General features: G+C 41.8%; 1 protein-coding gene across 2 annotated transcripts; it reads right to left on the bottom strand.

Annotated features, from left to right (window-relative positions):
• Positions 1-240: 240 nt before the first annotated feature.
• Positions 241-17936, bottom strand: TRHR (thyrotropin releasing hormone receptor). Of its 2 annotated transcripts, XM_049829646.1 has the most exons (3): positions 16761-17936; positions 4144-4530; positions 241-3323 (listed from the first exon to the last, which is right to left on the bottom strand). In XM_049829646.1, exons 1-3 carry the CDS (start codon positions 17553-17555, stop codon positions 3318-3320), a joined length of 1188 nt encoding a protein of 395 aa, XP_049685603.1. In that variant the 5' UTR covers positions 17556-17936; the 3' UTR covers positions 241-3317. The 2 variants fall into 2 exon arrangements, with proteins under 2 accessions (XP_049685603.1, XP_049685595.1); XM_049829638.1 differs by lacking the exon at positions 241-3323 and having other exon boundaries at positions 4123-4530.
• Positions 17937-18304: the final 368 nt, after the last annotated feature.

Raw genomic sequence — 18304 nt, 5'->3', positions numbered from 1 at the left:
ATTATGAGTTAAAATCACACCTTAATTTAAATTTGCAATTTTAGATGTTGCATTCATGCACACAATTTTGCATACATAATCATTTCTCTTTGCGGAAATAAATATCAACATGAAATAATTCCTTTTGATTTGTTATTCCAAGTGATGGTGCATACAAAATCACCTACATAGATTTTAGCCCTTGATGAAACCTTACTAAGAATATGGGCTTAAACACCTCACCTGAGCATCTGAAAAAAAAAAGAACAGAGGCCGAGAAAGCAGAAAGTTACTTTTTGAGCAAAAAGCAAATAAACGAGAGAATTTACTTCTGATATTCTTGGTCTATAAGAGTTGTAGTTCAGTCTGTACTCTGAAAAGAATCGAGATAAAAGTGTAAGTTTATGTTACTGTTATTACACGAATGCTTAGCTCAGTCTTAGCCCAGCCAGTTGTGCTCCTAACCAGGTTTCCGTGGCATGCATTCTCTTTGCCTGCTGCTTGTCCTGGAGGTCTGCTCGCTTTTTAAGTATGAAAAGGACCTACTTCTGGCACCTCTTTAGAAAAGACTGGGAGGTAAGGCCTGGTCTGAAAGCACTGGATAGATACCTAACTGATCACAGCATTTGAAGAGCGAAAGGATTTCCATGTGCCGGCTCCACTGGCAGCTGGCTCTGCATCCTCCCCTCCAGTACTGACCCGGCGATCCGCTTTGATCAGCGGCGAGCGGTGCTGGCTGACTGCACACAAAGGCTTTGCTCAGTCAGATCCGGGAACTTGCTTTTACTTTGAATGTGCCTCTTGGCTAAGCAAATATAAATGCCTGTGTAAGATTTCCCAGATAATTTCATTTTGCTGTGACAGTTGCTTTGGAGGAAACATTATACAGGTTGTGGTACCTCTCCCTGACTTCCCCTTATGGTGGCAAACTGTAGCTTTAAGCAAGTGTGAGCAGTGAATGCCATAGAACTCTGTAATTTCACATCTAGCTCTACAAAGGAAAGGTCTGTTCAAAGTGTGTATCACTGCCATAGTATTGTATTTGTGAGATATGATTGCCAGGTACTAACTCTAGAATAACATTGGTACTCTTCTCTTCTGACTCTTGAACCACAGTCAGCTTTGCCTGCTTGGCTGCCACGCGACTTACTCTGTCATTTTATTTTTTCCTTATTATTTTAAAAGCAGCAAAGAGTCTGGACATCCCCTTTCCAGTTGTGTGGCTGTTCAGACACTGTGGAGCATCTGCACAGAAACAGACCCCACGGTGTGTGTCTGGTGGCCGGTGCTGCTCAGGCAGACAAGCTGGCAAGCCTCGGTCCCCCGGTAAATAAGGAAGAGCCCCAACGCAGAGGGTTTGGAAAACATTGCAACACAACCCGCGTGGGTTCAGCTGCTGGCTCTGCTCCAGCCAAAGCTCTGCCGGCTCCTGTGCTTCACGGGACAGGCTCCAGTGTACAGCCTGCCCTGGGCGAATGCGGGCAGGTATGCTGTTCTGCCTGGTTTTAATACTGACTCCCTGTAATTTGAGTTAAAAGCCCCGAGAAGCAGGATCCCCCCAAGGTCTCACTCCCTCTGCTTGCCAAAATGAAAAGGCAAGCGCTGATGGAAATAAAAGATAGAAAGGGCTTTCTGGAGGAAGTTTGTTTGTCATGACTGTTCTGCTGGTTAAAAACCTCCTGCTGGTGGTCCCTTCCCTGCCCCGTCATCATTCTGCCGAGCTAGAAAGTACCTGTGGAGCTCTGCAAGGTTAAAACAGGAGTTAAAGCAAGGATGCAGACGGAGCAGGATACAGACTGTTCGCTTCCTCCTTGCCGTACAGAGAACACTGATTAGAGGCTTTTGCATGCAGCAGGCATGGTTTCCCATCAAAAATTAAATGAGGCCTATCAGGGTATTTTGAGTTCTCTTTAAGTTTGCAAACATGGCTGAATGTGAATGAAAGTGGTTTGAATTGGGGAAGCGGCTGTATATGCAAAGGAAAACTGGAGAGGAAAGCCTATGCTCATGAAGCTACCTCTTTCATCCCACACTGGATAGATTTTTTACTAGAACAATTAGCTTTTTTACAGCTTTTTTAAATGTCATGTACAAAAGCTGTGCAAAATGTTCACAACAAACAAGAATACGCAGGCGTCTTCCTGAGTTTCTGTTACTGCTGCACAGGAAAAGGGAAATATAATTCTAGCAGGAACACGAGCTGCTCTAGAGCAAAGCCAAAGTAATATGCTATGTTTTGACTGCAGCTACATCGGGGAGATCATAGCCCCAGGCTCCTTTTTATGGGCCCGTGTGGGAAGAACATGCAAGTGGCAATGCTGGCAAGTGAGAAGCCGTGGTGACTTCTCTTCTGACACTTTTTATGTCCTGAAGTATTCTAATGGATAACCCTTGAGGAAAAAAAAAAAAAAGAAAAAAGTGTAATTTTTCACTGAATTTTCCTCTTTTCCCTAGACATTATCTCTATTGAAGCTATAAAACCCCTGTAGCAGTCTGAGACACAATTACTATTGAACCAAGATAAAATTAACTAGCAAAAGCCTGTCCAATGCTCTTCAATACCTGTCAAGTTCCCACAGGATTCAGTATTAACCGAGACTTACATTTAAGGCGGTACATCTATAAACTAGCTTGCTGAAAACAAAAAGATTTTTTTAAAGATTCCTACTGACTTTAAAATTTGTTTATTCCTTCTGCAAATTCATTGAATGGTTTTCCTATTTCATGCTGTTCAAGGTAAAAAAAAAAAAGAAACAAAGAAAAAAAAAAAAGATTTCATGCTCTTTGCCATCAGATGTCTGCTTATTGAAGCATGTTACAATGCCTGCAATTAGATTTGCCCTGCTGTAGGATGAGGGAGTCAACGGTGGGTAATTACTGTAATCGTGTAATCGGCAGTGGTTCTGGCTGCTGTCAGATGGGCCCTGCTGGTGCTGCCCAGTGCAGCCACGTAGGAAGGCAGCTCCTCTCCTCGCCTCTCGCCTTCTTTGGGAGCATCAACCACTGCCCCGCTCTGCATCCGTGGAGAAGCCCTGGGCAGCCTTGCTCTTTCTGAGAATACGGACCACTTTGGCCAATACATGAAATGAAGGATTTGGGTATTCCACTGAAGCCAGCTCACTTGCTTAAAGTTAAGTGTTTCATTCAGTTCGACTCAGCAGTATATTCTTTTCACTCTCCATGAGGCTGCTTTTCTTGCAGGATGCAGACAGGTGTGGAGAGATATATGGGAACTCCTGCAATTCTGTGAGCAGAAATGCCTTTACATTTAATACAGGTTGGTGGGAACAGAGCATCCAAAAGTTTTGTATGACTGCGTACTCAGAACAAGGTGGGCTTCAGGCCTGAAAATGAGAAAAGAAGCAGCAAAGTGAGAAAGAGATATTTTTCATTCTCATACCTGCAAAAGGAAATGGAAAACTCAGCCTCTCTGTGGATGATCTATTTTGTAAGATCCAAGGTATACAGGTTTACAAACAGCATTTAAGTAGTATTGTGTAAAGCATCATGAAAACAGTAACATGCACCATCATGCAGAAGAGAGCTGGGTTAGAGAGATGTGCTACACCTGGGGATGGTGCAGGTAGCATGGAAATGGATGTGGCTCTCGGGACCAGAGTGCTGGTGTGGGGGAGATCTGTGTCTTCTCTTAGCACCAGCTGCATGGTGGCACCGGGCTAGTTAATCCCAAGCTGGATTCAGGGGGTGAGGCACAAGAAAACGCCTCGTTGCCTTCCTGCAGGCAGCCAGAGCTCGCCCGGGAGGAATCACTGAGCTTGGACACCGATGTCCACCCTCCTGCCAGACATGTACATGAGGCACTGTGCCTGAGCACCACTCTCCAGTGCTCCACCACCGCCCTCTGCTCCTCAGGGAGTAAGGCTTAACCTATGTGTTTCTCCGCATCCTTCCCCATACCCCAGATCCTCCCAGTCACGTCATGCTTGGCGCAAGGCACTCTGAGAGCATCGTTTTCCAGAGCTGGGCAGTTCTCCCTCCCCGCCATGCCCCGTTTGGTGGTGCACCGTCTGCCACCGCCAGCCTTCCCTGGCCCTTCACTGTTGCTGTCCCAGCTGAAAGCTAGCCCAGCACAGCCCCATGCACATGAACATGCTCTGGTTCATGAGGGCTCTACACCAAATATTAAAAAGTATTAACCGTTACCTCAGATGACAAACATGTATCACCAAGGGACAGTTTCGCAGAGGACAGATAGGTATTGGTGACAGTAATATCTTCTAGCTCGGTGCTGAAGTGATCAGACTCTTTGATGACATTATAATTTAGGGCCACGCTGTAACTGGCCGGTTTCTTCTCCCGTTTCTGCTGGCAGTTGCAGAGTTTCCTGAAGGCTGCTCTGAATTTCTGGGACATGAGATTGTAAATTACAGGATTGATGGCACTATTTAAATAAATACAGATTCTGCAAAATAGCAGGAACCAGTTTTCTTGGAAGGGACTGGAGAGAAAGGAATTGACCACGACCAGCGTGCGGTAGGGCATCCATAGAAATGCGAATAGGATCACAACCACCGCCAGCATCTTGGTAACCTGGGGGAACACAGAAGCAGACAAAAGAGGGGCAGAAGGTTAGTACTCATCTTGGAAGGAACATGTGCCTTCCTATATCTCTAGGGCCAAAGCAAAACTATGGACAGACTCTTCAGCTGGGAATTTCTGATCAATGTTTAATTCAGAAAGGTTTTTGACAGTAAGAAGGACAAAATAAACTGGCTCCAAATTCCTCCTAGTTTTTGTTAAATGACTCTATCCAGATGACAGCCCAGTAAGCTAATTGTCGTAGATCTTAGACTTTGCAACTTCTCAAGCTGGAAGGAGGTATTGATTCAAATGGAAAAAAAGGGGCCTAAAGGTATTTGTTCCAACCACATTAGATCTCCTCCTTTAGGCTAGAATAGTCTGTAGAGTATTTGAACCTGAAGCCTATTTAGATTATCTGCTTTAACAGCCACCCTAAAAGAATTTCCAAAAGCCAAAAATAATGAAAAAAAAAATTTTATTTATTTCTATTCCTCAAATCCTCAGTATTTAATTAGATTTTCTTTATTTGATGTTTACTGTGAAATGTCAATTAAAGTTTACAGAGCCAGGAAAGAAGGAATTATTGGTAAAACTTGATTATTATAAGAACTTCCGTCTATTGTGTAAATTTGTTTTAAATAAAGAAAAAAACAACCTTTAGGGATATCCAGGATAGCTGAAATGAAGTGAACAAGAAATAATTTAAAAATCAGAAAAAAACCCCACTGTAAAAATACTCTTTCTCTTGTAAGAAAATTAATTCTAGTATATATGGTATTCCTTAGTCTCTACCTTAAAGGAAGTTTGAAAGATGTTAATAAACAAGGTAGAAAGTACAGTGAGATGTGACAGTAGGATAGTATGGTGGCACGGCCTCATGTAAGTCAGCAGATGACTTGGTTAACTGTGTGTGCATGAACTGGAAAGCATTGGCACTGATTTTGGTGAGCTACAACTGCTTTTTTTGATTGTGGGGTTTTTTTTGTTTGTCTTTCTTCTTGACATAAAACTGTTGTTGCCTATTGACAGGTTACTTTAAAGAACTTCTTTTTACCTTTAGGTTTTATTCCTTCTTTCTGGGTACCTGAAGTTATACTTCAATAAACAGCAACTCCTGTAACCACAGCATGCATTCTGGCTATATGGGTTATAATTTCATTGCTTGCAGAAAGGGTAGTTGTAGATCGATAAGAGTTTCAGTTGTTTCCAGGGGGACGGACAGATGACCACTAAAATCACTCATAAATACATGCTAGTTTTAGGTGTGTTTTTTAGTTTGAAGTTATAAGAGAGTATCTAATTCTCTTGCCTTCTGATCAGATAGCTCATTATATAGAAAGCCCGCCATCTTATTTCTAAGGGATACATTTTCTTCTAGCTATCTAGAAAGACACATACACATATAACTCAATTTGTTGTTTTTGTTATAGATATTATGCTAACGAATAGGGTGACGAACAAAGTTGCTCTACAAATTGATGTATCTTTATCTACTTATCTGTCTATCTGTCTTTAAATGTGCCTATTCAAAGGCTACAATTTTATCCTATAATTCCCCTCCCTTCACGCTCCCTTTTGATTTCCCTACAGCTGTGTTCAGTAGAAGTAAAAAAATGAGACTGAGAAATATTATCTCCTTTTTTTGTCTCTTGACTGATACATTTCCTTATGACTTCTAGACTGCTTTTCTTGCTTGCTGTGCACAATCAGTCATTGTAATAGAGCAAAATGCAAATGTGAATGTCTCGGGTAGCTAAAAGCATGATTTTTCCTTATCTCCGAACCACTTCTAAAGGGACCAGTCCTGTGAACATGGCTGCAAAGAGCGAGGTGACCCAGTACCGACCCGCTCTGGCTGAGGAAGGCTCAGGACTCCTCACCTGCTGCCTCTCCTCCCTCCAGCTCCATTCCAGCCTGGGCCTCCAAACTGAGCAAATCCATTCAACTGAGAATAATCATTCACCATGGGAAATAATCCACATTTAAAGGAAGAAAGTAACCATTTGTGGAGCTTGGTTTAACAATGGGGCTCAGCCCAACTAACCGATGTGTCGCATCAGCTGAAGCATTCAGAAGGTGAGTGGATAATAGTCTACACAGGCATCAAAGTACTTCTCTACCAGAAGCTCAGCAGGGGACTTTGTTATCATACCTACTGATCATTGGCAATTTACATTTCTCCTGAGCATGTCTTTAATGAACAATTGCTCAGAGAATCACTTACAATGGTGCAGCTGCCTGTTTGAATCCTGGGTTGAACTGGAAAGAAATTGATCTTGCTGTCAGGAAGGGGATATTTTAGAGTCACGCAATTAATAGTTTACAACAATGGAAAAAAGGCTGTTACTCTTCAAGTGACTGTGTCCTATATGCCTCAAAGACATATATGTATGCAGCGTGAAAAGTATTAGCTGCATTTATGTATACTGTAAACGCTTGATGTGCGTTTTCCTTCTAACACTGCCAGCTTGTACTGCTGTCATGTTCAGCTTACTGAGGCTGTGATTTGGCAATATATTAGAACTGTCTCTTAACACCAGATAAAAAATATCATGGTCACAGCACAAAGTGCCCTGAGCTGAGATCAATTCAGCCTGCAGGTTTGAATGTGCTTAAAAATGCCAGGTTAGCTTTGTGCTGTCAGGCTTTATGCCAGGTAAGACATTGTCTTGCAGCGCTCACACTCCACGATTTCCTGGTCTTGACATAAACTGAAACCAAAGTAAGCTGTGACTGTAGCTAAAAAAAAGCAATCCTGTTCTCATCTCCCTCCTTGTGCTGGCCCCAGAGATGAGGGTGTGCGTCAGGCCAGACCGCCGGTCCAACTGAAAACTAGGCACTTCTCTGTAGAGCTGGTTTTTGAGTTGCTCAGGTCAACGATCCAACTCACGTACGCTGCCACAGAGTCTACAGTCAGTGCAAGAGAAAAGGCAGAAGCCTGTGGCCGTGGATGGCACCTCTTTGGTGGCACCTCTTGGTGGTTCAGTCAGTGCAGGACGATGAGGAGAATTCACCATAATTTTTAACTGGCTGCAGTGCATGTCTTTCCAAAGCTGCCAAAAATCACAAGTCTGGCACAAGCTCTCTATTGCCAGGCAGAAATTCAGTTGCCTGAGCCATCTGACCAGTAGCGGTTGTGTCTCTGAGACCCACTGCAAGGCCCCGAGTTCAGATAGTTATTTGCTTGTTGGTAAATCCTCCCTAAGCTGGCTCCAGAGGCCGTGGCTTTTCATGCTCAGCTACCTCAGTGTGACCTGTGTGCAAATGGCAGCAGCCCCTAGGAGGTGCTCTGGCACTGCTCACTTCGTCCCCAGCGTGGCCGGGGGGCTGGCCACCCCACTGCAGGCTGAGGCACCCCTCAGGACTTCTGACCCAAAGATGCTGCAAGGTTGCCCTCGACTTTTTTCCCACCTGAATTTGCCTTTATAGATGAACCCAGCTTCTCAACACATGATTTAGGCCAAAGCTGCTTTCTTATCCACACCAAAAATCTTCATTGGGATGGATGGGGCTGCACAGAAATAGCTTAGGGGAAAGTTTTGTCCACTTTACTTAAGTAAACTGCCACATCCTTTTTCAGATCACTACATGAAAGATAACTAAACATCATTTTGGGGAAGGGCTAAGTATTTGACATCAGTGGAGTGCTAAGAGGACAAACTTTTTTAAGAACCTAGTTTTTATTACCTGTAATTGAAAGCAGCAGTACTAGCATCCTCATTCATTACTCAGGTGAAGGCAAGCATACACTGATTGCTCTTTCCTTGCATATCCTATACTCAGAGTACAAATATTCTTAGTTAAGGATATTGAAAACATGATTAAAAGGCTTTGAGCAAATCCATTTTAGTCCAAATTTCAAGTGTACTTTGAATGATAGCAAAGTGCTTGAGATTGAATGTGTTCCTGGCTGCATGCAACCATTCTTCAAGCGCTATTTTTTGGTTTCTGAGAATGTTCTGAAAAATATTTTAAATGTTTTTTACTAAACAGATTCCCAGTATTTTAATTCTGAACTAGTATTCTGCTTTTCTTTCCTGCTCCAAAACCTTGTCATCCAAAGGAAGTGCTTTGACAAGATATTTTAATTACCATGGTACTCACAGTTTGGTAGTTGCTTCCTTCTCCTTTGAATGCTAATCTTTCTTACCTTGATAGGTAAAAGCAATAGTCATACTTACTAAGTTATTGTGCCATAAAGGCACTCTGGTGTTTTAAAGGCATATAATAATATCTTTCTTTCTTGTGCTTGGTGATGTTCATTATAATGCACAGTGATTGTATATGTCAGACCGTGATTTTGCAATCCAAAAGAAGTTGTACAATGAGGAGGAGGATTAAATCATAAAAGGATTGAGGTCTTAATATAATAACACTGCAAGTGAAACCAAGTGATATGATTGAGGATTTCATGTAAGCCATACAAAACTTATCTTGCATTGCAAGCTAGAATCTGAGCTTGCTCCTCTGTGAGAGAACAGAGGGGTTTCTCTGGGGGGGACAGGTCGTCACGTACTCTGTCAACATCTGAGAGGACTTTCTCTAGAGCGTAACCTACCTGTTTTAATTGATCATAGATGATTTGATTCAACTGAGCAACTAACTTTATGAGATACGCATAATGTTAAGTGAGTTTGATCCCATCTCAAGTATAAACAAACACGTTTACTATCTCAGGCTGTATTTATTTTGCACAGTCCCCTTGATACCTGAGGAAGCTAGGAATTCCTTTAGGGAAAGTATGAAATCTACTTGCAAATATGTAATTCAGTGTTCATATTATGGATGGATGAGAAAAATATTTGGGATCTGTTGGCTGAGCTAGGTGGGATAAAATGGAAGTGTGGGAGAGATCAACACAGCCAGAACCAGGATCTGATCTGGAAGACTGGACACTTGAGGAGCATATGGGAAAGAGAAAAGGAAGCACACAGGTCAGGTTGTGATTCCATGAACACGTCAACCAGGCAATAGATGGGCTACTATAAAAAGGGGACTAGATTGCTTCCTTGTCTTCCCATCTGCTTCTCCTGGCCTCTTGCTCTCTTTTCAAAGGTAGTGAGCTGCTTGCCAAGGTAGCTCACCGAACAGGTACTCTTAGAATAAAAGGATTTTATTTCCTCACATTTTCAAAGTTTTCCTGTGTGACAGGCAAATCCCTTTTCTATCCTTCAGTTTTAAGTTCTCTCACTCCTTTCTTCCTTCCCGCAATGCCTGGGTCTTCATGACATTTTCTTGCTTCTGAGCAGAACATAATGATTCAAATCTTCAGAAAAAAAAAAATTAACATTTTAGAAATGCTGAGAGATCCTAGTACCTGTGCTGCTATAAAAAAAGAAGCACTGTTAGCAAAAATAAGCACACACACACACACACACAAAAAAAGGCAGAAATAGCTTTTCTCCCTCGTACTGTATACTGTAAAGAAACATTTAATGTTGGTTGGTGTTACTTGTTAGTGGTTTTGTTTTATTGCAAAATCAGCTCTGAATACTTTGAATAACACATTTCCTATTCATGAAATGAAACCTTTCTTTCCCTCTGTCTTTTTAATAAAAGGCTTGGGAATAGAATGCCTAAAATGGATAAGAGGAGAAACTGTGATCAAACTTTTACCATCAGAAGTACATATCTTCTCTGAATTCATTGTCCTAAACAACGACTATAAAATAAGTGGCTAAACTTTCCAAAGTTCAAATAGGAACCATTATCTCTTTTATTTCTGCAAGCAAAGAGAGTTTAGAAGTAAGTGGAATTTTGGTGGTGCTGTATATGAAAAAGCAAAGAAAAGAAGTGTTAAGATTTATTTTGATACTTATGGTATTTTATGGTGTAAAGATACAGAAAAGAAGACTATTAGTAAAGACCAAAGAATTATTAGCTTGGATTTCAGGCATGTGTAAAGTTGAGGCTGTAACGCATGTGAATGTAAGTTGAATGTGAACTCCTGTTTGATAGAGGCAATGAGCTGATTATATTGAATTTGGTTTGTCTGCAATTTTTGGTAATAGACAATCTGGTCAAACCTTTGGTGCAGGCACTTGTATTTTTTCCAGATTGAATTTATGCACACACATTACTATTATGTGCGATAAATGCCTGTAACTGCAGCTAATGTTTGCTCAATTGCTATTCATTTTTATTAGATTACAGTCAGTGAATGTGTTATCTGGAAACTTAACAATATAGATGGTTTGCAAGTACAAATAACAGGCCATTTTGGAATAGCAAAGACACAAATTGGTAGGCTAGTGCAATCATATGCATGCCTGAAAAATAAAAGATCTAACCGTTGCACCTGCCTTTGCAACTGCAATGAAGAAACTAAAACAAAATGGCAGAACAGCTACCTAGTAGGCTAACAACCCAGATGTCTTCAGCCTACCACAGTTATCACTGAAAGTGGTACTACCACTGGGGTTGGACTGAATGATGTCCAGAGGCACCTGCCAGCCTCAGTGATTCTGTGAAATTATAACAAAGTGTTGGAGGGAAATTTCTTTAGTCTGAGGTCCAGAGGGATCTGGGACAAAGTTCTTTGTTGGCTTATGATCCTTTGGATCACATTCAAACCTTCTTGCCACTAAATGCAGGTTTTTTACCTTAGTTCCATGACAATTACAGTTTCCCAGTGCTTCATGTGGTTCAGGATTCCTTACACGTTCAAATTATGTGTTTAATTGGACAGCCTCAAATTCATAGTCTGTATTTTCTGTTGAGTGAGTAGAAGTGTACTCCAAGTCACTTCCTCGGGACCTGTGATCTTCTGTCCAAATGATCACGCAGTTGTTAAATAAATCTTAACATTGAATCTGCACTGAAGTTCCTTCTTTAGCTCTGAATCAAGTAAATGGGACTTTGAACTGTCTGGCCTTAAGAGATACTCTTTTTCATGATATCATCTTCTTAGCATATTGATCTTTCCTCTGTTAAGCTTTAAAGTTTCAGCTACTGTGACCTCGGCTCAACTGAAGGATGCTGGAAAAATTTGCTTTCTCAACTTCCCTTCTGTTTAACTTGAGGAAATGTGTACACCAGAACTATTTCATTTTGTTTTCTCAGGTTCAGATTGTGCAAATCACTCAGCAGAAATCCTTTCTAGTTTCTCTGCGGTCAAAGAGGTCTCACCTTACTCTTAGTCACTTTTTCATTTTCTCCTAATCTTCAACTGCAAAAACCATTATGTCACTGTTTATCACTAAAAGCCCCTGTTGGCAGTCAAATGCTTTCCCACAGTATTGTTCAGCTATATATGAACTTCAGTCTAGCAAGGTAATTTTCTTTGCAAAGCATAGCTGAAACCCCATTCAACACAGTCATCATCAGCTCCATCAGACCTAATACATGTTTAAGAATTTTTCTGTAGTCACAAACTAAACACATGCTTGAAGGTTTACCTGCATGTTTCAACACTAAAAACAAGTGTAATACTAGTTGATTCCTCAGGGCCTAACACCACGTAGCCTCGAGCACAAACTGCTTCCTCTGAAAATGGAGCATACCCATATCTCGCCTTCTTCTGGCAGAGATCTTCCCTTGGGAGAAAGTCAGGTGTTGCCTACTGACTTGTAGTGGCTGATCAAAAGCTCTGCGAGGGCAATAAATGACTCTTACTGCTTTCCATAAAGAGTGGATCAGCTGGATTTAGCTTCTGACAAAGAAGAGGCAGAATGAACTGGTTTCTGTTCCTTCTGGGACACCTGGAGCCTGGGAAAGTACAACATTAATTGGAAATGTACTCCCATGTATGAAGGAGTGCCTGCCTGTCAAATAAATCTAGTTTTCTTTTTTGAAAAACCTTTAAAATACATCTATCACACCCTGCTATCCAGTACAGTTCTGTAAAGCAGAATATATGTTGCATGAGTGGGATTGATTTAGCTCTTCAGAAGTGGATGTAAAAATGGAGATTGACACATCCTATGGGTACGTATTGGTGCTCCTTTCCTTGGTAGAACTTTAGTTTGCAGTGTAAACAAATAACTTATCATTTCAGTAGTTGTCCAATATCAGTGGTAAAAGATGTTGCTCAGTGAAACAAAAGTGTGTTGGAAGTGGAAATACTTCATGAGAAAAGAAAGCTTATTTTGTGCCTTTCCCTCTCTTTCAACATTTAAAAGAAAGGAATGATTTTTATACCTGGGTTTTTTTGCTTGTCTTCCCTGTTCAGTTTTGTCTTGCAGTGCTTTGAATGGAAACTTCAGGGGGCCCTGAAGAGTACTTTGAAGGCTTTGTCCATTGGTGGTTGTTGGTAGGGGGTATTGATCCTTTAATAAACAGATTTTGTTCCTGTAAGCTTTCCAAATATTGGAAAGAAATTAGTATTTACTAGAACTAACATAGTGCAGTGACTAGTAAATCATGTGGGTGGGAACGTGAAGGCAGGGAATAGACTGAGTAAGAGGACCACTTTCTACCTGGAAGAGCTGATTTTTGTTCATTGGCGATGTACTATAGCTTCATTTTGAGCTCATCCCTAGGCACCTCACATGAAAAATATGATAAGATAAGCTTGACTCACCATTCTAAAATATATTTCAGGCCTTCTTTCTAAATCATAGAATGGTCTAAATTGCCATTTTGTTTTAAAAACAAAACAAAAGTCCTCTGACCACCTGACCACTTTTTTCCTTTTCAGTGCTGGCGTTATGTCTGTTTATATCAGAGACAGAAAATATCTGTTCTAATGAAACTGAACATGGTCCATCTATTCTCCTTCAGCAGTAGCCACCTCCCTCCCCCCTGTTTATCTTATTGCTGAGCTTCCCACTCCCCCTTGCCTCAGCTTAGGTAGCTGTCCTCCATAGTTGTAAGGCAATTATTATTTTACTCTGTATCTTCTTCCTCCCTGAGCATACAGCTATTCCAGATGCCGTATCAGGGTTGTTCCTTGCCCTGCTCTTTCTAGGAAGCATCCTAGGTGTTCAATCCAGGATGGTTTCCACGTTGATCTTTGCATTTTTAGTCTGTCAGCTTCTAATTCTGGGCTAACTCTCATAGCAGAAACCTAAGTGATGTTTTGTCATTTTTTGAAGAAAATAATTGAAATTGCATAACTGTATGACTCACAATAGAAAGTATTGACTGTATATAGAAGACTAATTCTTGGAAGCAGACATAGAAACACAAAGCTGACAGTGCATATATAGCTATATGCTAACACAATAATCTAGGTTTAAAAAAAAGTCTAAAAAACCAAAAGGATAATGCAGTCTCTTTCTGCCATGAGTTGGAAACAGCTTCAGATAATGTTCTTCGACTAAAACACAAACACTGTATGACAAGATAGGGGAGAAAATGTTTTCTTACCCAGGTAAAAAGCAAGTTTTGACCTTTTTTAACAATGGAAGACTTTCCAAACACAGATGAGATAATGGGAAGTCCCACACAAATTAAAGAAAATTGTATGACCTGACAGTCTGGGTCAAGCTAAATCCAGGTTAGTCAAGCAATCCAGGTCAGACTAAATGGGGAAATCAATTCATATACTGCCATGTTGGATTAATCATCGTCAAAAATGGTTATGGAATTCCTAGGTTAAACCCTCATGAAGGCTGAAGAAACCTATGTAACACTGTTTTACTCTGGTATATTATATAAATGGGAGCTCATAATAGGTTAATTAAATAATAATTAATCATAATCACTCAGTAGAACTGTACTGAATTTCTATGTCCAAGTTTTGACGTGGGGAGGTTGCAAGGGTGGCCTCTCTGAGAAGATGCCTGGGGCTGCCCTGTGCTGGACACAAATAGTTCCATCCAGTTCCAACGGACTCACCACAGGACAGAGCTGGGCCCATCAGCCAAGCTGGTGGAGCCCCTGTGAAAACATATTTAAGAAATGGCAAAAATGCTGGAAAGAGGGAGAGAGGGGAGAAGAAAACAAAAGAGTGAGAAACAGCAGAGGGAACACCAAAATCAGAGGAGGCACTTCTTGGCAAAGCAGGCACCACCTGAAGGGACTGCAGCCCATGGAGGACCCACACAGAAACAGAGGAAATGAGTGAGAAGGAAGGAGTGACAGAGACAAATCTCTGCAACCCGACCGCAACTCTCCCTGGCCCAGTGCTGACAGTTGCATCACGGAAGGGACTGAGTGTAACTTGTGGCTATAACAAGGGGCAATAAATTGGCAATAAATTAAGCTAATTCTCCCCAAGTCTAGTCTGCATTGCCCATGACAATAACTGATATGTTATGTTCCTGTCCTTATCTTGACCCATGAGCTTTCTTGCTCCTGTTCTTTCTATTTTCTCCCCCATCCTGCTGTGGGGGTGAGTGAGCAAGTGGCTGGCTCCAGCTGGAGCCAGCCCACCACGGGAACATGCACAAATTTCATTTTGTAGAAATGTTCTTAGATAAATATGAGAACTGCCACAGAACTAGGAAGTGTACACCACATTTTCAGTCACTTTTTCTACAGATCACATGCTGGACATTGTATGTAACTCCACTGCTGCAGTGCAAGCACAGTTCTGAGAAGGCATATAGACAATTTTACATGACAGCAGAACTCACTATGAGGCCAAACTATATTGTCAACTATACATGCCTTTGCCAGTGCAGCAGGAAATTTTCACTTGTGTGTCTTACTAACTGTTGAGTTTTTAGACAGTTTTGAATATGGACTTGTGTTTTCCTATTTTACACCATTGCTATATTTTGCATGCTGCTATTGTATAAAAAATATTATTAATAATGCCACACTATCCTTGCTTTGCTTCCTATCTTATACTATATGCAAATGCTAGCTTTACTCATAATGATGCTGCTTTAAACAACCAGGTTACTTAGGCTTTTAGAAAAGTCTTGCTGTCTTTACAAGATGTCACATTATAATGCTCACTTTTTGGTTTCATAATATAACAGTATCCACATTCAGCAATGCTCAATGTAAAATATTTGTCTGGTTTTTAAGTGGTGCTAAGCACACGTAACCAAGCATGTATACTAAAGTGATACTGCGAAATTGAAAAGCAGATTATCTTATTCTTCCACTAATTAATGGACAAAGGAAAACACTTCTAATCTGACTATTAATTGGAGGCACATAATTAAACATAACCCAGCCCACGTGTTTCAGTTGTGCATTTCAAAGCATGGTTCTAGTGCTCTGTGAGCCCTTGGTGATCAAGCAGGCAGTTCAGTCAACTTTTGAGGTCAGTGCCTTCTCTGTAATAAGGGAAAATGGTCCCTCTCACTAAGCAGTAGTAATCCACATACAATCGGAAGAATATGAAGTTCAACATGTCACTCAAGGGGGGCACTCAGCTTGTTTGGAAAGTTGCACAGCTCAGCTTTTCTTCCTGAGGGAACTGTACAGTGCAGGGAGGTAGAAGCATCCGGCTTGCAAAGCCACCCTCCGGGGTGCTGAGCAGCAACTGCCGAGGGGTGTGAGCCACGTCGCTCAGCATGGAGCGTTGCTTCCCAACACTTGCACCAAGCTGCCTGACCCAGCCGGAGCCTGCTCCCAAGAGCCAGCTGCGAAGCGATGCAGCCTGCATTTCTCAGCACTTCATCCGACTGTGCTACCTGCTGCATGCCGTGTGAGTATGAGGCAGTATGGTTTATTGCAAATAGCCATAAATTAATCTACTTGTATAATTACACATTCCAGCATACCTATTTAACAATATAAAAAGAAGCTGGTCAAATGTATGCCTCAGTTTTGAGCCTTCAATACATAAAAATATTTTATGAGAGACAGAATAAGATACTTAGCATTTACAAAGCACTTTTATATACAGACTTGCTTAAGTAGACTTTTCACAGGGGAGTTAGAGACAGGAAAAGTATAGCATATGTGTTTGCAGAGTGACACAGTGCCTTAGCCCGGACAAAACCTCAAGTCTCCTAAACTCCGAGGCTAGTTCCTTCTCTGCAGCTCTCAAAAAGAGCTCAAGAGTCACTTTGTATATTTAGCAGGACTACTAACAGGCTGTAATATAAAGAAAGTATAGTTAAAAATCTTTCATCCTTTATTGACACTTCTTAATTGCTTTTTGATACAGAAAATAAAATACTACTTGTTTTTCAGTCCTTGCAGTAGGTAATAATGAATAGGCAAGAAAAAAAATACATATTTATATGTATGTCTATATGTATCACAGAATTTCAGCTTGACTACTAAGCAAAAAGGGAGAATGTATTTTATCCCCTTCCACAGGTTTAGACTAGTGATCTCTAAAACAAGTGGGTTTTATGTTTCAGAAAGCCATTTCAAACTGCTGTTCCTACCTGCCTTCGAGAAGCAATAGTGCTATTGAAACTCCTGTTAGTCATCTTGGAATTCACAGGCTTGCTTTGGTGAGCCACTTCATTCCTCCATGTCTTAGAGTTTTCTTTTGGGTCCGAAGGGATGGGGTTCAGGAACAGTATTCTAGCAATCAGGCCATAGAGGACAGTCGCCAATACCATTGGCACAACATAAAATATACCAAAGTCCATCATGTAGATAGGAGAGTAATAGCTCCTGGACACCTTGTAGCCACAGGACACAACAGTAGTGTCTTTGTAGACTACTGTATTAAGGTCTAGCAAGAAGAACCAAAGCATACAGTATATGGAGGTGAAAGCCCAGACAAAAATAATGATCTTTTTGGCTCTTGAAAAAGTGCAGAGGAACTGAGCTTTGATTGGGTGGCAGATGGCTATGTATCTCTCAATGGTGAAGGCAGTGATGGAAAAAGAAGAAGCATTGATCCCTAGGTACTGGAGATAAGTGATGCAGAGACACCCCACGTAGCCATACACCCAGGATCTATACAGGCTTTCTGTGATATTGGGTAGTCCTGCAGCCACAAGCACCATGAGATCTGCAACAGCCAGACTCACCAGATAGCAGTTAGTGGGAGTTCTCATGTGTTTGGTTCTGAGGACCACCAAAACCACCATGATGTTGCCCACGATGCCCAGTCCGCAGATAAGGAGGACCAAGAGGATGGTAACCACTTGGTATTCGGCTGTAACGATGTCCTGGCTCGATAGTGGCAGCCCAGTTTGGTTCTGCTCGTCCCCTGTACCATTCTCCATCTTCACCAGCCCACTGCCACTTCTGCCCAGCACTTGGTCTCAGCACATGTTCTCCACAGTCCCTGCAAAAGGGTGAGAGGAGCAGAGCATGGGTGAGCTGTAGCCCCAGAGCACATTCTCCATGTAGTCACAGTCCCATTCCTGTACTGTCCTCCACTCCCCAAAAGCACCTGGACTTTCGGTCTTTGTAAATTCAATTACCAGGCAGGTTAATCCCTCTAATACTCCAGCTCATTTGCACAGGTTAAAAAGCTGTTTTCTCATAGCCGGTTTGAGGCATTCGTGAAAACACAGCATGTGGAGATGGGACCTTTCCCCACTGCAGAAGAGGAGGAGCCAGCAGCAGCAAGGAAAGCAGAGCCTCCTGCACTGCCAGCTGGCTAAAGCACTGCACAGGACTGAGCTGATCCAGTCCAGGCAGACTTCAGCATCACTGTTTTCCAGGAGGAGTCACAACGTACTGAGGGTGGAGACAGCAGCGGAAGGTGAAAGGAGAGTGGTCTGTAAAGCCCCACAGGTTTTCTACTTCACGCTGCTTTCCCTCTGCTCTCAGACGGCTGTCTTGCGTATCGATCATATGGATCCACCCTGGCAAACAAAGGGGAGATAGACTGGCAACAATAACATACCGATTTCTAAAATTCTGACTTCCCCTGTGTCCCTCTCCTTGTGAAAGTGATGGTAGTTTACACTTGCCTCCTGCTTTGCACGGAGCTGTAAGAGTGCCTTCAGAGCTTACAGAAACATAT

This window comes from Accipiter gentilis, chromosome 2 (assembly GCF_929443795.1).
Source record: "Accipiter gentilis chromosome 2, bAccGen1.1, whole genome shotgun sequence".
Classification (NCBI taxonomy): domain Eukaryota; kingdom Metazoa; phylum Chordata; class Aves; order Accipitriformes; family Accipitridae; genus Astur; species Astur gentilis.
The sequence above is the reverse complement of the archived record's forward strand: the minus strand, read 5'-3'. Positions and strand labels throughout refer to the sequence as shown.